The 21922-nt window shown below is 44.9% G+C and overlaps 1 protein-coding gene across 4 annotated transcripts in view; it reads right to left on the minus strand.

The window, feature by feature from the left end:
- Positions 1-21922, minus strand: part of LOC119402309 (uncharacterized) — an 89245-nt gene that overhangs the window by 21596 nt on the left and 45727 nt on the right. For 3 of the 4 annotated variants that reach the window (XM_037669462.2, XM_037669467.2, XM_037669473.2), the window contains exons 8-9: positions 16227-16298; positions 5217-5278 (exon numbers count right to left, since the gene is read on the minus strand). In XM_037669462.2, the coding sequence (XP_037525390.1) occupies positions 5217-5278; positions 16227-16298 (134 nt within the window). The remainder of the gene's footprint in view (positions 1-5216; positions 5279-16226; positions 16299-21922) is intronic. The other variant, XM_037669479.2, reaches the window with a different exon arrangement.

Genomic DNA, 21922 nt, shown 5'->3' on the forward strand with positions numbered 1-21922 from the left:
CACCGAGGTGTCCAGCCGTCGGGTCGTCGTGTAGGGCCTGGAGGACTTCTGGTCGCAATGATGAGGGCACGACGAGAAGGTAGTCGGTTTGAAGGGGCGAGAAGTTCTTCTTCAGGAGAACGCCGTTCCGTAAGAAAAACGACGGCAGTCCTCGCTTGAATACCTTCGGAACAACGGTGGTCTTGCACTCGAGGTACTCAATAAGGCCCCCCAGTTCCGCGTCGGCCCGTTGCCTTTCGGCGAAGTCGTCGGCACTTATAGTTCCGAGGAAGCAGTCATCGTCGTCGTCTTGCGGCGGCGCGTCGACAGGGGCACGAGACAGGCAGTCGGCGTCAGAGTGTTTTCGTCCGGACTTGTACACGATGGTAATATCGAATTCTTGAAGCCTCAGACTCCATCGTGCGAGACGACCTGAAGGGTCCTTCAAGTTAGCTAGCCAACATTAAGGCGTGATGGTCACTAACAACTTTGAAGGGCCTGCCATAGAGGTAGGGGCGAAACTTTGACGTAGCCCAGAGGATGGCAAGGCATTCCTTTTCTGTTGTGGAATAGTTTGCTTCTGCCTTGGATAGTGACCGGCTAGCACAACTGATAACCCTTTCAAGCCCGTCAGTCTTTTGCACAAGGACGGCACCGAGTCCTACGCTGCTTGCGTCGGTGTGTATTTCCGTATCGGCGCAATCGTCGAAATGTGCAAGTATGGGTGGCGCCTGCAGGCGTCGTTTAAGTTCTTGAAAGGCTTGCACTTGCGCCGTTTCCCACCTGAATTCCACGTTATTCTTCGTGAGAAGCGTCAGTGGTTCGGCGATACGTGAAAAGTTTTTGATGAAGCGTCTGTAATAGGCGCATAGGCCGAGAAATCGGCGCACGGCCTTCTTGTCGGTGGGTGGCGCGAAGTCGGCGATGGCAGCTGTTTTCCTCGGGTCTGGGCGCACTCCAGACTTGCTGATCACATAACCGAGAAACAAGAGCTCGTCGTACGCGAATCGGCACTTTTCTGGCTTCAGGGTCAGTCCAGAGGCCTTGATTGCTTGAAGTACTGCCTCAAGCCGCCGGAGATGCTCGTCGAAGGTCGAGGAAAACACGACGACGTCGTCCAAATACACTAGGCACGTCTGCCACTTCAATCCGGCCAGTACGGTGTCCATGACACGCTGGAATGTCGAAGGTGCCGAGCAAAGACCGAAAGGCATGACCTTGAACTCAAACAGGCCGTCGGGTGTTATAAAGGCAGTCTTTTCTCGGTCTCTCTCGTCGACTTCGATTTGCCAGTAGCCGGTCTTGAGGTCCATCGACGAAAAGTACGTTGCGTTGTGAAGTCGATCCAGGGTGTCGTCTATTCGTGGGAGGGGGTACACGTCCTTCTTCGTGATTTTGTTCAGGCGCCGATAATCAACGCAGAAGCGCAGTGTCCCGTCCTTCTTCTTCACTAACACCACGGGTGACGCCCACGGACTCTTGGACGGCTGGATGATGTCGCGTAGCATCTCGTCGACTTGTTTCTTTATCGCGTCGCGCTCTCAAGTAGAAACTCTGTAGGGGCTCTGACGGAGTGGTCGAGAATTTTCTTCTGTTATAATGCGGTGCTTCGCAAGGGGCGTTTGTTGGACCCGCGATGACGACGAGAAACAGTCCTTGTATTGCAGGAGCAGGGTTTTGAGCTAGTCTTGCTTGGCCTTCGGAAGGCTCGGGTTGATGTCAAAATCCGGTTCGGGACCACTATTCGTCGAAGGAGGTTCGGCAGCATCGAAGAGGGCGAAAGCATCGCTGGCGGCTACACATTCGTCGATGTAGGCAACCGTCGTACCAAAGTTGACGTGCCTATATTCGTGGCTGAAGTTTGTCAGGACTACCTTTGCTTTACCGTCACGCAGCTCGGCTATACCTCGTGCGACGCAAATTTGACGGTTCAGGAGTAGGTGCTGATCGCCCTCGATGACGCCTTCAAGGTTCGCAGGTTTTTCGGTGCAGACGGAAATAATGACGCTGGAGCGCGGCGGAATGGTCACCTGCTCTTCTATCACATTCAATGCATGGTTGCCTGGCATCGCGTGGGGCGGGAGCACTTTGAGGTCAGTGTTATCGACTCAGACCTCAGGTCGATGACGGCGCCATGGTCACTTAGGAAGTCCATTCCAAGTATCACATCCCTGGAGCAGTTTTGTAGGATTACAAAGCTCCAGGATAAGTTCGGTTATTGATGGTGACTCTCGCCGTGCAGACACCAATCGGCGTTATCATGTGGCCTCCAGCTGTCCGGATTTCGGGTCCACTCCAAGCGGTCTTTACTTTCTTCAGCTTGGTGGCGAATGGCCCACTGACGACGGAATAGTCGGCCCCAGTGTCGACGAGAGCGGTGACGTTGTGGCCGTCGATGATAACGTCGAGGTCACTAGTTCGTCGTCTTGCGTTGCGGTTGGGTCGCGGCGTCGGGTCATGGCTGCGTCGGTATGTCCCGCTGCTTCTATGTTGCATCGTTGGGTCTTCTTCAATCCGCGAGGTTTCGTCGGCAGGGCTTCGTCTGCTTCGCGTCGTGTTCTGCAGGTCTCGTCGCGTTGTCGGCGGCGGCGGCCGCGGAGGATCTTCGGCATTTCGTCGTGCAGCAACCGCACCTCCATCGGTTGCTGCCCTTAGTTTCCCGGATACGGGCTAGGCGACCGGCCCCGGTTTGGGCCAGTGTACTGCCGGCGGTGCGGTGACATGTAACGGCTGGGCGACGGCGAGCGGGAAGGTCGTCGTTCTTGCCACTGTGTTCCGGTGAGGTAGTCGTTGATGTCGCGAGGCCGTTCGTTTGGCTGCGGGCGCGGCGCGTTGACGGCGAATCCGCGTAGCCCAATCTGACGGTACTTGGCAGCGGCGGTACGTGTGGCCGGCCTCCCCGCAGTGGTAGCAGAGCGGGCGGTTGTCAGGGGCGCGCCAGACATCGGTCTTCCTCGGGGTGTAGCGCTGGCCGACAGGTGGGCGGTAGGGCGTCGGTGGCGGCGCCGGCGTCTGGCCGACAGGTGGACGGTAGGGCGTCGGTGGCGGCGGCGTCTGGCGACGGTACTGCGGCGGTGTGTCGTCTTGGCGTGGGCGTGGAGGAGGAGCATGACGGCGGGCTGCAGCAGCATAGCTCATAGCTTGCGGCTGCGGCTCTACTAGCTGAGGCGCACCGAGTGAATGCTGGATCTCCTGGCACACGACGTTGGCGATGGAATCTACTTGAGGTTGCGACGAAGGTAGAAGTTTTCGCAGCTCCTCTTGCACGATTGCTCGAATCGTCTCACGCAGGTCGGTGGATCCTAGCGCTTGAACGTCGGCGTAGCTTGTGGTCGAGAAGCTGCGGTTGTATTGCCGGGCACGCATTTCCAACGTGCTCTCGATTGTTGTGGCCTCGGAGACAAATTCCTGGACTGTCTTGGGTGGGTTCCGCATGAGCCCAGCGAAGAGCTCTTGCCTTACTCCCCGCATGAGGAAACGGACCTTCTCCTCAGTCATGTTAGGGTCGGTGTGGCGGAAGAGTCTAGTCATTTCTTCCGCGAAGATTGTCACTTTTTCATTCGGGAGCTGGACCCGTGTCTCCAGTAAAGCGGCGGCCCTTTCTTTTCGCACGACGCTTGTGAATGCTGCGAGGAAGCTGGTCTGGAAGATGTCCCACGTTGTCAGCGTAGACTCCCTGTTCTCGAACCACGTCCTGGCGCTGTCTTCCAAAGAGAAGTACACGTAGCGTAACTTGTCGCTGAGGTCCCAGTTGTTGAAGGCTGCAGTCCTCTCGTACGACTCGAGCCACGTTTCTGGGTCCTCACATGATGATCCCCGAAAGATCGACAGCTCCCTTGGCTGCTGCATCACTGATCGCGGGCAGTGGCGCAGTGTCTGTCATCGTTGCCGCAGTCGTGGTCCTGGCCTTTCTGTTCCGAGTGTTGTCGGGTAGAGGCCCGTACTCCGGTGCTAGGCCTTGTTGCCTACGGCTAGCTCGCTGGTCGTGGTTGGCGTCGATGTCTTCTCCGCGCTGGGGGCTGGGTTCACGGCTTGACGGGGGCGTCCGGATCATGAAGGAACAGCACCTCCACCAGATGTCACGTGGTCGTGACGTCGACGAAGGCAGCAGTCAGCACGTCCGAGATGAAACTCTTTATTAGGCCGAACTTGTGGCTGGGAAAATGAAACTCCAGCTACAGCAATAAACTGATAGCGGCGAACAGAGCGTCGACCGTCGATCAACTGACAAGCGGTCAAGCGTGTCGGCTTTCATACAGGCGCTATCGAACTTTCCAGCGATATCGCTGGTGGCGGCGTTATCTCTCGACAAAGCTGGAACATTCGCGTGCGGCGCGCAATCTTAACAAAACGATCTACAATGATCGGGAAGTTTCGCGAATGTGGCGCGGTTTGCGCTGAGCGTTGCTGACAGTCTTGGAGCGTGTAGCTTCAACTCATGAAACATAAGACGCGCGGCAATATCAAAACACAAGTCTGCTTCTTCAATTTGGGACTCTTACTCTTTTACACCCGTAGTCGTTGCACTTGAAGCTATCCAACATCATACAGGTCGGTTCATTGCTACCAGCTATTCTCATAGCACCAATATCACTCCAATGAAATACTCTCTCGACCTCTCTTACTAAAGAAGAGAAATAGCCCACATTTACATTTTTTTCCCATAAAACCTTTTCTTACTAACCCTGAGCTGAAGCAATTTTTGTTGTCACCACCCTGCTATGTTCCTTTGGTGTAAATTACTGTTTAAACGTTTAGGTTGTATTCTACCAGAACAACATGTATTTCCATTTGCTTGTGCCAAAGATGTCTTTTGAATGGAATCACATCCCTGCCTACGTTGCCAGTAACGCCTAGTACACATTCAATGCTACCATTTTGAACAAGTTTTGAACTCTCAGTCGTCCCTGTAATTCTGCAATGACGCTGAAAGTATTTAAATAAGTAAACAACACTTTGAGAGTATACTAATGCAAGGGAAAATGAACAATCTGAGACTCTTCCAAAGCCAATACTTATTGAAACTTCCCTGATATGTGCTGCAGGGCCCTTATGATGCAAAAAAAAAAATTTCTAGGCATAAAGTATACTGCATACAGAGATAGAAAACAGCCATAGTTTTGAATCAAATAAACATAAACATGGTCAGAGAAGTAGAGTAAGATGGATAGAAAAATGTGAAAGAGAGGAGCTTCAAAGAAACACGCAACCTGCAGACAATGTAGTCCTCAACCCACCTGACTAAACGCCCCTGAGAAGAACCCTCTTCCGAAGATGAGATGCTTTGAAGAAATTTTGGCTGTACATCAAGGAGAGAAAGAGAAAGAATAGAAAATAAAGAACCACACAAAGAGAACATGCACAAAGTACCTACAAAAACATCTCCAAATGGTCATTTATACAAAAACACACGAAGCAGTATTTTTACACACAGAAACATTTCTGAAGCCCTTATTATGAGGTCTGCGAGGTCACCTTAACGCCAACAGGGAAGCTTAGCAGAACAAATATATCACAAACAGGATGCAGAAAGAGCAGCAGTATGAACGTACACTCCATGGCCTAGCCGTTTAAGGCCGCGCACTGCGGAGCGAGTAGTCGCTGCGACAAACTGAACATTCTTGCCATAAAAATAAAAATTGTGAACTGTAATAGCCAGTTCTCTCTGCAACAGTTTATATAAAAATCGGGGGTGGATAACTCCATGGTAAGGGGAGTCAACCCACACTCACTAAAAACCATCATCCTATAACATATTGAAACTTATGGCAGGATCCTTGGTTGGAACTGATGTTCACTCATTTCTAGCTACAATACAATATTAATCCTTTCTGAAACAAAGAGTTGCTGTAAATATGATATAAATATGCAACATGATAGTGTACAAGGCAAAAAGGGGCCAATGAAAATGCCGGAAATAAACTTAGACACTATTTTAGAGGTTCTAAACAAGTGATCAAAGGCCTGGCTTAAATGAAATAAACTTGAAACATTTGCTGTTGAACTTCAAGTTTGTCAAAAGCATGTTCTTGGTCTGTTTTATAAGCTTCCTTGCCCTAAAAAAACCATCACTAGATAATGCACCCCTCTGAAACAACAGGTGCCACAACAAAAACATTTTCCTTCAGAAATCTTTGGTCGCTGCTGCTTTTTTTCCCCCTTTGATATCTCATATATAACATGGAAATGGCACAAGTACTGAAGCCAAAATAGTGTTTCACAGGTTTTATAATGTTAGAGCCAAGCTCAGTAGCAAGCGGTAGTGAAATGCTTTTTGAGTTGTTAAAGGGACACTAAAAAGAAACAATGAATTGGTTTAGATTGATAAAGTGTGCTCGGAGAACTCTTGTGTAGTTTATTTCACCACCATAGGTTTATTATTAGAGGAGAAAACCAAGTTCAAAGTTTCATTTTTAAATTTCGTGCTGAACTTTGTAATTCGTGACGTAGAAGGTTTCAAAGAGCGTTTAACGTATTTTGGCGCCACTGGCTCGACGAAATTTCCACAAACTCGTTATGTCAAGTCTCTGGCCCCCTCAGAGGACAATATACTTCGATCTAACCGATTAGGAACTACGTAGGCCCAAGCAGGCGCCGTCAAAAATATGTGACGTCACGGCAAATGGTGCGGGAATTCCAAGGTGGCGTCGCCACCTGTATTTTCTTTTTGCGCGTTTTCTCGCTTATTAAGCGTCTTCTCGCAGCAAGCGTGGTGTTTTTGGTATCGTGGAAGACTACTTTATTAATGCAAGAAAAATCGTTTTGCTCTTTAGTGTCCCTTTAATAAAAAAATGCTAAGTCAAAGTAAGCTTATTTCTTTAATTTAGTACATATCCCCACCTAAGATGCCATCTTTCAGTTAGTTGTGCTAATTTCTCACTATTTACAAGATGAGCAGAACATCCTGAATGTTTGGTGGCCAGTACTAACACTACAGTATCACTCAACAAACAGAACTCTAGCTCTATTGCTGAGCATAGTTGAGCACTAGCAGAGCCATAATATAGAGGCCATGGAGGAGATGACGAAACAAGAATTTCCTTTCAGTCAAAGCATGCAGCGGAAAGAGTAATTCATAGGAGCCATATAGGCTCTCATATGCCGCTTTTCCATAGCACCTCTTAAAATTGCATGATACATGAACACTGCAAGAGAAGTAAAATCCATCACCAATAGCAAATGTAACATCCACGCAGTTCTCACTTTAAAGATTGCAGTAGAAGCATCAACAATCCCAGTCATGTTCGCCAGGTGTGAACACAAGATAAACCCATGCCACCAGCATTTTTAAAAGCAGCTTTAAGTGCTTGTAACAAACCAATCATATGAGGCAAAATTATGCAAGTAGGAACTCAGTTTCGCCTTTAAGGCATGAAGTCACCAGCAAGAACTCAAGCTCTTTGAGTTGTGTTTACAGCTTGCTCTACATGTTTTGTGTAAAAATCTGGTAGCAGTATATTAGGCGAACTTTTATTTTGAACCCAAAAATATTGGGTGCATGTTAGATACGAGCAAATACAGTACTTTTCATACTTGAACTTCCATACAGTTCTCCTTACCCTCTATTGCCAACTGTCAACATCTCCAAAATGCACTGGCTAATCATTAAAAGCATACAGTCGAAACAAACCACTAGTAAGCAGATTTCAGACAAGTTATAAACCCTTTGAGGGTCTATGCCGTACATGTACGGCATCACCTAACAGCAGTCATGGGCACATTACCAGTAATAAGTAGCAGTGTTACAGTTAGTTTTCAAAAATAACCTGTTACATGCCGTTACTTCTCCATTACTGTATAAAATAAGTAATAGATCACATACCAAATGATCGAATTTATTTAATAAAAACGCACAAAGGCATGCGGGTAGTCAACATTGCACTTCGTAAAACCCTAGACGAAGGAAACCTAGAAGGTGGCCTAACACCAGCATTCGTTGCATCAATTTTTTTGTTAGTGCACCATTGGTGAAAAGACCCCTTACATGCAAATAATAATAATAAACGTCTTAGGAATCTAGAAGTGGAAAACGTGGATGATGCACTGGAATGAGGGCATTATGCTAGAACGTTTATTAGCGATACCCAGAAGCGCATGCGAAGAGTAACGGGGAGTGCGTACGAGTGTAGACAACGTCCATTGTGTCTATTCTCTATGTTCAAGGTGTATCAGACCCTACTCGGAGAGGTTTGTGTCCACTGGGCGTAACGCTCTCCTTCGGACATGTATTCGTGAAGACCGCACACCTGCGGACGATCGATCACCTGCAGGTCATCTACAACCATGATGCAGGGATTGCGACGTGACATACATTGGCGAAACGGGCAGGAATGGATCAACGAGGCTTAAAGAGCACAAACGGGATGTTGCTAAAGCAACCGATGCAACGCATTCTAAGACGGAGCTTGTTGAACACTGCTGGACAACAGGGCACAGCTTTGACCTTTACTTTGGGAGGACGCTGGCTCGTGAACTAAGGTGGGGGGGTGTTGAGAAAACTCCTGGAATTGTGCTTCATTTGACGCGACGCATCGGCTTGCAACAACAACCACAGCCCCCTACCGGACGTTTAAAAAGACGTGCGACTAGTGGACTGGTCGACCTCCGCTCTTTTTTGTTGTTGTTGTTGTTGCCCGTGTATACTGAGGATGCCACCTGCATAGGTCACTTTGTTAATAATTGTTGTTTTAAGTCGGAGTAAACCTTTTACAATCACTTCCAAAGAGGTTTAAAAAATGTTTTGCTATTTCATGATATTTCTGGCTCTCAACAGATTCGCGCTGTGCTGCTTTCTAGCCGCCTGTCAAACACGATTAGCTCGGAGCCTCGGTTGAAGGAGACTTTAAACTTGGCGTCCTAATGATCCACCGGTACACCAAGAGCAGAGCTAGAAGCTCAAGTGACAAAAAAGATATATATATATATGCAAAAAAAACGGACGTTCAGTTGCAACCTGACTGATTTACAACGTGTAGTTTGGAAGTAAGCTTGAAGTTACATTAAATACTGAAAAAAAAAAATTGTAAAAACTGACGAAAACATCGGAATTCTACTCGGAAAACGCGACTGTTCCAATAAACAGAGTTTATTTCACCTATTTTTGAGCAGTTGGCTTTATTTTTGGAGGACTTCAGTGCGCGGCAGCTGCACACCAGAGCGAGCCGTGACATCACATTCACCGCAGCGCATGCAGGCAGGGTGCCTATCTTCCTGTCCTCCTCTTCCCTTTATCCACCTCTCCTTAACATCCCACTATCCCTCTCCCACAAAGGTCCTTAGGCGTGCCCCACCATTAAGGGGCTTTACGTCAGGTGGGACCATTGTTCGCTGCCGGTGCCGACGGCTGGCAGAGACGCGCGACGGCTGGCATTGTTGGCATGCTCGTTTCCGGTGCATGAAACGTCACCAAACGACACCTCCTCTAGTTCATGGCGTGGCCGCTAGACGCAGCAGTTTGTGAAAAACGCATTAAATCAATTATTTTCCTCTAGTCTATGTCTGAAATGGAGGTTGTGTCTATTGATTTCAGCTCCTAATATTTCAATTTGGCTGAAAATCTTGGCAGCAAAAATTCTGTTCAGTACCCCTTTAAAGACCGACCACCGACCTCAGTTTTCTGCAGGGCAGGTCTTAGCAACCTCCCCTCCTAAACTGCAAGGGGAGCAGTGTTGTGGAAACGTGGAGAGGTTTATGGAAAAGTAACTGTAACGGCATTTCCCGTTGCAGTTACTGTGTAAAAAAGTAACGGTGTTATAGTTAGAAGTTCCTTTAACTTAAAGTAACTAGTTACAGTTACAAGTTACTGAAAAATGTAACTACTAGTTACTGCCTAACAGGCACCAAAGGGTTTTCGCCGTTACGACATTGCCTGTACATTTAAAATGCACGCCTTTTTCAGGTCATTTCTCTTGCTTGGCATGTGCTGCCACACCTCGGGAATACATGGAATTTTTTCATGCGCCGATGTCTCTTCATTGTTTTTTTTTCTCTTTTCCAATTCAAAGTCACTGGGACTGTGAAAAATCTTCGAATTAAGTGGGTTTTCAAATTAATGAAATATACAAAAAAGCTGGATGTAAGGAACTCTGAATTACTGAAAGTAATCAGAGGTGGTCGTTTGCTGTGCCTTGTTTGCAGCTCCAAGGGTTATGCTTTCCAGCAATACCTAGACCCAATTTTGCCGCAAACCTGAGGAAACTGTGGACCTCGTTGCTGCCAGCGCAAAAAAGTCTCGTGATCAGCTGAAATGCGGACCTGCGCAAAAAAAGACATGCTTAATTACAACACAGTTGTGACACGCGGGCAGCATGTCTCCTGCTCCTCACAGCATCAGTGCGTCATGCTGCGACCATTCACCCATTCTCTCTGGTAATATAATTTAATAATGTCCAGTGTGACAGAATTCTCAATGTGTTCTGGATGGAAAACATGATCATGGAAGTTTTCGAAGTAGGCGTTGCAGGCATGAACTCCACCAGCAGTGCAAGTGTGCAAACTGCCGGAGCAACCGCCAATCAGAGGTTTGCATACATCGCGAATTCAGTTAGATCGTTACTATTTTTTATTTTCCCAGAAAGAATGGGTAAATCATGATGCACTGACATTGCGAGAGGCATGCGACGTGCTGCCCGCGTGTCACCGCTGTGTTGCAGAGAAGCACATCTTCATTTTTCCCAGGCGCACATATCAGCTGACCACGAGACTGTTCCACCCCCTTCCCCCCTCTGGCAGCAGCAAGGCTGGGGTGCTTCACCTGTCACTCATTAGTACGGCTACATTGCATTGCCTTGTGGCTCCTAAGGGCTGTTGTTTCCGTGGATTTGCGGTGAAATCGAGATCAGGAATTGGTACATGGCACCCAAAGTTTTCGAATTAACCGGGCTGGTGCTGACCGCTGCTTGAAATTACCCACTCAAATTTACATTTTAATATACGGGAATGCAGAAATCCTTCGAATTAAGTGGGATTTCAAAATAACCGAGTTCGATTTAATGAGGTTTTACTGTATTGGTTAAAATTTTTTTTGTGTTCCACCTGCTTCACCTGTCTGCTGTGTATAACATTACAAAACCATGAAATCCCAATATTTCAATGTGATGAGTAGAGGTCGGATTTTTAAGCATTAAAGAAGTGCATTTTAGGCACCAAAAATAGTCAGTCAAAACAATGTTTTAGGCCTTCAACATCGTATATATAGGCACAATAGATTTTTACATAAATGCAAATAATTTCAAACGAAGATGTGCGTGACCTGTATCAATGACAGGAAAACAAGAAATGTTATTTAGGATGGCACAAAGATGCCAACAGTTGAACACAGCCATGCCATTGTCCTTTTTTCCACACAGTTTGCAGAACATGGTCACTCAGTTTATTCTGTAGCATGGTGAGTCAGTTCCACTGTCGAATCAACACATTCTTGGGTGTCATTGAGCATGGCTGAGAAATGAAGAGCAGGAGCTGATATCCAGGCCGCTAAAAGGCCAGAACGGAGAGATGCCTCCTATTGACAGGGTCGAATCACGTAGAACCAATTTCTCCCTTGGTGGTGAACACCTTAAAAAGTAAATTACAAACAAAACAAAAGCCATGCGCACATCCCATTTTTCTTCCTTCTTTTGTTTTTCACTATCTTTTCCCCTGACAGCTCTCGGGGTTTTACGTTCGCCAGCCACTCGTGCCATGTCAGCGCAGCGGCGTATGCTGGCCGGCAAGTCCCACTTCACTGCTGCAAGCCAGTCATGGGCATGTTACCAGTAAAAAGTAACAGTGTTACAGTTACAGTTACAGAGTTTCCAAAAGTAACTCTGTTACAGTTACAGTTACAGAGTTTCCAAAAGTAACCTGTTACAGTTACAGTTACTCTAAAAAAGTAACGGCGTTACTTTTCTGTTACTGTACAAATTATGTAATAGATCACAAACCAAATGATAGGATTTATTTAATGAAAACATAAGAAGGCATGCGCGAGTAGTCAAAATTGCACGTGGTAAAACCCTAGACGAAGAAAACCTAAATGATGGCCTAACAACAGCCTTCTTTGTGTACGCCTCATTTTGTTGCAGCAATTTATTTGTTCATGGACTGTTGGTGAAAATGGACTTTATTTGCAAATAGTAATTATAAACGTCCTTGGACACTAGAAGTGGAAACATAGTTGATGCACTGGAACGACAGCGTTATCCTACGACGTTTATTAGCGATACCCAGAAGTGCATGTGAAGAGGAACGGGGAGTGCTTCACGAGTGAAGACAACGTCCATTGTGTCTATTTCCTATGTTTGCGTCTATTTCCTATATTTCCTATTTCCTATATTGTGACGTGACTTAACATCAGCGAAACGGGCAGGAAAGGATCGACAAACGGGACATTGCTAAAGCAACTCATGCAACGCGTTTTAAGACGGAGCTTGTTGAACACTGCTGGGCAACTGGACATAGCTTTGGCCTAAACAATGCGATGACGCTGGCTCGCGAACAAAGTTGGGGGGTGAGACAAAACTACGAGTCGGAGTTAACCTTTTACAATCAGTTCCAAAGAGGTTTTAAAAAAATGATTCGCTAGTTCACGGTATTTCTGGCTCTCAACCGTTTTGCGCTCTGCTGCTTTCTAGCTATTTCCCATTACAGTTACTTTGTAAAAAAGTAACAGTGTTACAGTTACAAGTTCCTCTAACTTAAAAGTAACTAGTTAGAGTTACAAGTTACTGAAAAAGGTAACTAGTTACCGGTAACGCGTTACTGGTAACTAGTTACTGCCCAAGGCTGCTGCAAGCAGTTGTTTCCGGGAGTTGGTTTAACTTGAGGAATAGGTTAACTAGGTTGAACCCCTCAGATTTCCGAACAATGCTGCCCTATAACATGAACAATCGGCCTCAAACTGTACCCGAAAGCAAAACTTAAGGATAAGTAGTGTTCATATAGGTGCCGAAATTAAAATAGGCATTTATAGGCATTTATAGGCGTTTAGGCAAAAATGCCAAAACAGGCATTTACAGGAGTTATAAAAACACTATAAAAGCCCTTTTTAAGCTCTAATTCATGCTCATGTATCAGTGGTGTGATAGAACCATAACTAACAAAATAGGCATTTGCCTAAAATCCGGTCTCTAGTGATGAATACGCAATAAGCATACATTACTATGATGAAAAAAATAGAATTTCTTTTCAATAGTTAGCATCAATAGTAGATTGTCCCCTTGTGAAATCGTTTCAACAGTCCCATTGTGAAAGCATAAGAAGGTCACTGCCCAATGATCACTCTGGCACCGACTACATGCCGATGCCAGTGAGAATGGATTTCTTTGCATATAATAAATATTCTGCATTGTAGTGTAATGTTGATGAGCCTTTTCAACACACATAGAAACGACATTTCTCTGCCCAGGCTTCATCACTGCAAGTTTAATATGCTGCAAGCACACTATGAAAAGCAGGTTGCAACAAGAACCTTTCTAGTTAGATAATTGACAAGTAAAGGTATCTGTCCTCTTTACTAGTAAAATTAGTTACATTAAGAATGAATATCTATGAGGAGAAACTATTGCAAGACTAAAGCTTGCATAGGAAAGCCATTACTGGGCGAGTGCAGTCACAGCTTTCATTTGATCATTTTGAAGAGAATCAGAATATTCATTAATTATCCACTTATGTAAAAATTACAGGCTAACAGTGGCAGTGGCCAATACCAGCAGGGAAAGGTTATAAATACTGTTGAGCACAGATATATTGAAACACACAAAAAATCCTGTATGTTTTGTCTGTACCTAAAGGTTAAGCATGTTATACCTCGGTGGCACAGGCAGAGGCACTTTATTTTATGTTCTTTTTTAAAAGCCTCACCATAACGTTTGTACCTAAAGGTTGCAACATCCCCTTAAAAACCCCATACAAAAGTATAGCAGTGTACCAAGCATATATCAGAAACCTTCACCGTCACTTGTGATATGTTGAACGCGTGCCCCTGCAAGTGCACCTCTCCTAATTGAATTCAATCACTTCTGGAAATATTCATGCTGGAAATATTCATGCCGATGAAACTGAACTGATGTGGCAAATGAGAATTCAACTTGCAGCACACAAAAACAAGCGACAAGGGAGAGACAGACAAGGACATCCCCCGCCTTTCTTTCGCCCTTTGTTTTTTCAGTTCTTGAATTCCTATTAGCTAAGAAGCAACTGGCTAAGTTGAGTGCAATTTTGTCTAAGCAGGTGCTGTCAAATAAGGTGCTCAATCTGAAGGAAATTATGTGCTATGATGAAAAAAATTAGCAATGCACGGCAATCAACATATGGATGGCTTGTGCAACAAAAGCCTTATTTGTGAGCCTTAGCAACATGGTTTGCATTAGAAAGCTTCACTGCATAACAGTCATCCAATGCTGTGAGACAAAATAACAGCCAAGCAGTGAAGTTTATTACCTGGAGCCTCCATCTTTACATCAAATTACCAGTCCAAACTATTTTGTCATCCCCTTCAGACTTCAGATTCAATATATCTAAGTTTGACAGTGGTAACTGCTCATATATAACCAAGAAAAGGGATGGAGGGACAGCCATTAATACAGCTAAATCAACGTGGCCCCATAGACAACATGCTGAAGTTGTGTTTGGCTCCTCATGCCAGCTGCAAACTTGCCTTTTGTTTCCCCCTTTCCTTTTTTTTTTTCACACAAATATAAAGATCATTGCAAATTTAACTGTCATCTGTAATTAATTATAGCAAAACAACTAAAGTACCGCATGCTTTTTTTGGCTCATTGGTTTCATACAGTTGGTATTAAAGGAACACTAAAGGCAACTATTAAGTCAACATGGATTATTAAAATACCATTTCAGAAACCTTACAGTGCTTATTTCATGCCACGAAAATGCTTAATTTAAGAGACAGTCACATTTCCATGGTTTGCATACCCTTTGCACAATCCAAATTCCCCGTTCTCAGACAGGAGAGAATGACATATCATATGCCTTCACTGCCCAATAGATGGTGCTACAGTTTTTTGTGTAAAACATGCCTAAAGTGCCAAAGCGCAGCCAGAAAGAAAGCTGGTGACATCACACAAACACTGTCTTTTCTCTAGGTTGCAGTTAGAGTTTTGCGACTGAGTAAAGCCTTATACGTTAAAGAAGGTAGTGAAATCGGAGAACACGGACGGCGAAACTTTTTGACCACCTACGTCACCCACATCATTGTCAATAGATGGTGTCTTAAACGTTGCGGTTGTGACATGTTTCCAGCTCCCCGCTATTGAATTTGACACTTTCACTATCTAAAAGCATGGCCTCTGAGATAAGTAGTTGTTACTCAAAGGAAATTGTCGCTGGGGTGCAAGTTTTGGCAAAGCCTGGGCTAACACAGAACAATGTTTTCCCCAAGAAGAGGATACAACTGCATAGCTAGCATTTTATGCCATATTACAATGCGCTGCAAATGACAATTTTATTACTATTACGAGTGGATGAGTACTAGTCACACATTTGTACCGAGTATGCACCATGTCGTCAGACTAGTACTCAAATGTCCTGTTGGAGTTTCATTTTGTGTTTTAAATTAATTTTAACATCTCAATTACTGAAGCACTGCTGTCCGAATACTGACACTTCAGATGCTCTAGCATTAGTTTATCAGTTCAGTTTAAATTGTTATTTGCCTTTAGTGTTCCCTTCCCTAAGCTCCTTTTATTCTGCTCATACACTGTGGTAATTATTCCCAAGCAGACAGACTGGAAAGAAGGGTAGACTTAAAGCACAAGCAACTGTGTTTGCATGTCTTGCTTACTTCCATGATGAATTCGTACTAACTAGTTTAACTTTCTGCCATTCTAAGCTGATGAACAATAACATCTGGCATAGCAAATGGAAAAGATGGCAAATTCAATTAAAATGCATACTGCTATGTCAGCCTTTATGAATAAGCCAAATCCATGAGTAAAACGAAAAATGCTGCCTAGCTCAGTAGTACAAGGAACCAAGCGTCTTGACACAAACTTCAGAACATGTCCAACACTTTTACAGCTTGCAGCAAGTGTGCGTCTCTACACATAGAAAGAAAAATTAATGAAGTCCAGGTTGTCGAATTCCTCTTGCCAGTATCTTTGTCACAAAGACGACTAACAACTTCCTGGCCACCATGCTTACTAGCTTGTACTTGAGAATTTGATCATAAGCTATCCACAGCAATTTAGTTTCTAGTGTTGATTTACCAGTCTTGTAGCACCCCTTCATTGCCCTAACATTTGGCTTACCCTTTCTGTCTGTACTGCAGCATTGGCTTTAACAGGATCCTTTTCAACATTTGTAATATCCATGTACTTGGTCTGAAAGGACAAATAAAACATCAGTGCAACAATGAAGGAAGCAGCATTTGTTATTGCAACTCTTTCAATTTAGAGGTTAGGAGCCCTTTTAGCAAATGTAACTGTTAATGGAAGCATTGCACTTCATTAGGAGGTACTGCACATGGTCTACAAGGGAAAAAATATAGCACCAGGTATTTGTGATTTCTATAATTTGCATTCACATTTCTTACCTTCTCATTTTTTGAAATAGTACCTTAAAGGGGCTCAGCACTGTAAATTTCATCGTCCATTCACTTACTACGAGACTTGATAACTGTAGCACTTGTGAAAGCAGCAATGCAAAGTGTTTGATATTTTAATTTGTAGCAGAAGTCAGTTTCAGCACCGAAATCAGCATCATGCATCAACATTTTATGGAGGCAGAGGTGAGATATTATGCTGGGGGTGTTGATTGGTTGGGAATAAACAATATATTGCACACGCTTACGGCGTGCCTACTATGAACAACTTAAAAACCTGCCGGCGGCAAGTTATCTTTTCGCCCACTTTACTTTCTTCACACTTTATCCTAATTACAATGAATAACATCCCTTATACTTTCTTTGGCATTATTGTCTGCTGGTTCTCATTAATATTGTGTCTAACGAAGAAACGAGCCCTTAAAAGTCATAGTCTTTCCTCCATTAAAAACGGAAACATGTTTTATTTTAGGCTTGTTAGAGCGATGAAAAAGAGACAAATTTATGCATTACCATTTCATTTTCTGTGCAACTCGCATAAGGACTGCTGTCCAATGGCCTACACAAAGTGCAGTCTTCATCAATATTGTCAGGTTGTGATGACGTTACCCATGCAGGAAGACAGGTTTCGGCGAGCAATCAACTGCACCATTTTGCAAAGTGAACTCTTGTCCGAACCGAATTCAGCAGTGGCGCAAGCCAAACGGTGGCAAGAGCAACCGGCACCATCAGAATCCATCAAAATGAGAACCCCGTGCTGGCCTGCCTGTAATGTTTCCAACGGCAACCCTCCTGCAGTGGTATGCCACCAGGGAACCGGCAGGCTAGGCATGACAAGTGCCAGATGCCTTATTGGTCGTGGCCGCGGGTGACTAAAGTTGTAGTTAAGTGCCAAGTCAACGAAACACTTTGCAGTCATTGCATTTGTAAAGTGGAGACACCACACCGACAATGAAAGCAAGGGCGTGGATGGCATGCACAGCACTTGAATGGAAGCAACTTGGTTCAAAGTCGCCATGTTTTTGACATTGCCCACGCACCAGAGAAATAGAATGAAGTACCATACAGTGTGTGGAATTTCAGCCGTCGTTCTACACACTTCTGTGTAGTCTGTGGTGGTGCCACGGGGAAGTCGGCATAATAGAGGAAGTCTGAAAACTTAGTCGGCGACTCTACTAATACAGCATCTTTTTTTTCCTACATTCATTTTGTCGGCACATAGCGGATCCTAGGACATTAACCTTTAAACATTAGGCAGTTTGTGAGCAACAAGCCAGCTTTGCAAGCAGCTTAACATAGAAAAATTGACACGTGGTGTCAGGAAGGCACAAGCTGGCGCCTTAAAAAGATGTTTTTTTTTTTAATGCAAAGACACACAAACCTGGCACACCTGTATGATCTCGGGACGAAGAACTTGGCAAAAATCCATTGCAATGTTCTTGCAACAGCAGTTTCGACTCCTGACCGTTGATGATCCATTCTTGCGCAAAAATTCTGTGCCACTAATTAGCTTTCTAAGGGAGCAGTCTGCACTCGGATTCAAGGCACTTAGCGTCAATATCAAGGATGCATACTATTCAATGCCTCACAATGAGCTCATGAGTTACGTAGAAGAGTGTATTGACACTCTGGGCAGTAGTGTTCAGAACGTAACAAGTGTGACCACTGGTGGTTTCCTAGAGCTGGTTTCCTTTTACCTGCAGTTGACGTTCTTTGAGTGGTAGGATCACACTTTCATTCAAAAGCAGGGCATCTGCATTGGTTCCTGCGTCGCCCTTGAGCTCAGTGACCTATTTTTCGCAGCTAGACCGCAGGTTAGCATGCCTCTTGGACAGGTCAAATGTGCTTTGAGTTTTCTGCTATGTTGACAATTTTCTAATTACCCCCATCCTTCCGTCCACTGCATTGACTCCTATGTTTCACTGATACTTGGATTGTTTCCGATGTCCCTCGATCCGCTAGTACTTACCCATGAAGTGTTGGAAGGTAATCCGCTAAGATTTCTTGGTCTCCGGCTTCACTTCATGAATAACAATGTCAGCTGGGAGTATGAGCCCCATGACAAAAAGCCCCTTGTGCCTTACTCTTCCAGTCACTAAAAGTGGTTAAGCATAGTATTGCTAAAACGTGCTTCTTGAACTCCATCAGGAGAACTTGCTTCCACAGGTGTAAGGTTAGTGTGAGCACAATATCCACAACCTTCGTCCTTCATCTTCTTCGCCTGCATATAATCATCATTGACTCGGTGAAAGTCATCGTAGCGAGTTTTTCGATCCTGTTGACTTGCCTCAGTGTTGAGGCGGGCGCGGTGGCGACCAGCGGCAAGGCGAGGGATTAAGTGCTCACTCTACGACGCCGACAAGTCCACGGGGACGTCAAAAAAAGAGACGTCGAGCGGAGATGTCAGTTGACAGCCGTAAACAAGAAAGAAGGGTGAGTAGCCAGTAGTGCGCTGTGTATCGGTATTGTATGCAAAGGTCACGAATGTCAGGATGGTATCTCAGTTGGTGTGGTCGGTGCTGATATACATAGAGGTAATTTCAGAGAAAGTTCGCTGAAAGCACTCTGTGAGGCCATTGGTCTGGGGATGGTAGCTGTAAGTTGTCTTATGAATGGCGTTACACTTGCGGAGAATGTCCTCGAGCAGTTTCAGCGCAAACATCCTGCCACAGTCACCCAAAAGGATGCACAGTGCGTTATGTCACAAAAAGATAGCTTCCAAGAAGAAAGTCGCAATGTCCTCCGCGGATCCTGAAGGCAGTGCAGCTGTTTCGGTGTACCTTGACAATAGTCTTGAGAATCAGGTTGACTGTCTCGACAAGGCTGATTACCCGCAGCATGTCGTTGCATTTGCTGCTAGTCAGCTCCTTAAAGAAGTCAAGTGCCCTTTTTGTGATGTCCGTAATGAGGTGGGTAAGAGGTCGAGAAACCTGGCAGTTGTCCCTTACATTCACCAGGTCTCATACTACCTTAAAGGGGCCCTGCAACACTTTTCCAAGTAATCATCAAATGGCATCATTAAAGGAGTTTACTGCCTCACGAATCGACTGCCGCAAAAATTTTTAGAATTCGTCAAGTACGAGGGGAGCTACAGGGATTTGACGCACGCTTCAAGTACTTTCTCGCTCCTTTCATACCAGCAAGCGCACTGAAAGCTACGCAAGGGGGGGGGGTCAAGGGGACAAGAAGATGCATCCGTTCGTCAGCACGCATCATGACCTTGAGCACTGTCTTTTCTTTTTCTTCGAATGCACGGCTTACTTTCAGCATGATTGTGAACGAGCATGTGGGCATGTCGCGGTAACCGTGGTAACTATGCAGCTCACGATGCTCAAATCAGCCAATGGCTGTGGACATTGTACTTATGGTGCGGTCATTTGGGTTTATGGCATCATTTGTCAAGAGAAGAGCGAGACCTGAAGGCGCATTAATGTGCACTTGTGCGAGCACCTTTGGAATGTGTGGGCAGGCAACACCGGGCATTTGAGTGCACATTGTAAGTGCTGTGGCTGTGCTCCCGTGTATAATAATTGTGTGGTTGTTTTTAGGAGTGGAAATCAACTAACAAGAGAGATTGCTGAGGTGGCAGAGATGGCTCGACTTGGTGACGCCTGTGCATGCTTTCTTTCTTTCCTTTCCTCTAACGAACTTGATTAATCTGTTTTCGTCACCGATATCTCCGGGATAATGGCTCACTTTTGGTGTCGCAGTTGTGGTTTTTTGTTTTTCGGCAAATGCGCAGTAGCACAGTTTCACTTATGCGTCATTACTAGAGGCTGGATTTTTAGGCATTAAAGAAGCTCATTTTAGCGCTAAAAATAGGCAGGCAAAACAACCTTTTAGGCCTCAAATATCGTAAATATAGGCACAATAAACTTTCACATAAATGCAAGTAATTTCAAATGAAGAGATGTGCGACCTCTATCCACGACAGGAAAGCAAAAATGTCATTGCTTAAGATGGCACAAACGCGCCAACAATTGAACATAGCCGTGCAATTGTGCCATATCCCGCACGGTTTGCAGAACACGGTCTCTCCCGTGTTCTGCAGGGTGTCAAGGGTCCACTGTCGAATCAACACACTCCTGGGTGTCTTCGGCATGACTAAGAAGGGCAGAACAGGAGCAGACAGCCATATCACTAAAGGACCAGAAGGGCGGGATTCCTCCTATTGGGCAGGTCGAATTGCGTAGAGCCTATTTCTCCCCTGGCAGTGAAACACTGGCGTAGCCACCAGGCTTTTCAGTCTTGCGTGTGTGCATATATACACGCACACATACAAACGCAAGCACGAAGATACATGAAGTATGGTTGAACCCCTCCCCCCCCTCCCCTAAAGAAATTTCTGTCTAAGCTACGCTACTGCAGTGAACACCTTAAAAGTAAATTACAAACAAAACAAAAGCTGCGTGCACAACACATTTCTCTTTCTTTTTTTGCTCCTCATTCTTCTTTCCGCTGAGGCTCTCTGCGGTTTCGCATTTGCCAACTGCTCGCACAATGTCAGCGCAGCGGTGAATGCTCACCGGCGTGTCCTACTTCACTGCTGCTAGCGCTTGTTTCCGGGAGTTAGTTGGACTAGAGGACGAGGTAGAACCCCATAGTTCCCAACAGTCAATGTTATGCGGTAACATGAATAACGGTCTCAAGAGCACCCAGAAACGAAACTTGAGGCTAAATAGCGTTCATATGAGTGCGAATTTTGAAAATAGGCATTTATAGGCATTTGTAAGCATTTAGGCATGAACACCAAAAATAGGTATTTATAGGCACTATAAAAACACTATAAAAGCCCTTCTTAAGGGGGGACGTGGCAATGAAAACTATCTTTGTTATTTATCGAGATAAAGTGATGAAATTTTGCAAGCAGATGTGATATGTTGTGCTGATATCATAACTGAAATCGGTTTTGAGTTATCTTTTGTAGTTTTTGAGTTACAACACTTGATAGACTCTCAATGTCATCCCAAAATTAATTAATTAATTAGGCATAAGTTCATCAAGATTTTTGCATAAGGATATTCACAAGGGCCCATTCTGTGCCATAATGCTATTGGTTTATTTTTTAATGTTCAAATAAGCACACACAAAAATTTTTGAAATTTCTTGTACATATTGTCTTACTAACAACTTTTACAAAAAGCCAATTATAAAAGTCTGTATGATGTGCAGACAAATATGGACAGCTTTACGGCACTCACCAATGTCTCAGGATCTAAGCACAGAAAAAGGAATGGTTATATCTTTATTTGTTGTGAAATGGGACAGGGATGACTGACAGTAACTGTTCAAAAAATGAAAGCTGAGAAAATGGAGCTCAAAGAAAATGGAGCTAAAAGCTAAGAAAATGGAACTCGGAAGGAAGCTGGTTTTATTTTTCATTGGAGAAATGCAGCTTTGCGG

This window comes from Rhipicephalus sanguineus, chromosome 1 (assembly GCF_013339695.2).
Source record: "Rhipicephalus sanguineus isolate Rsan-2018 chromosome 1, BIME_Rsan_1.4, whole genome shotgun sequence".
Classification (NCBI taxonomy): Eukaryota; Metazoa; Arthropoda; class Arachnida; order Ixodida; family Ixodidae; genus Rhipicephalus; species Rhipicephalus sanguineus.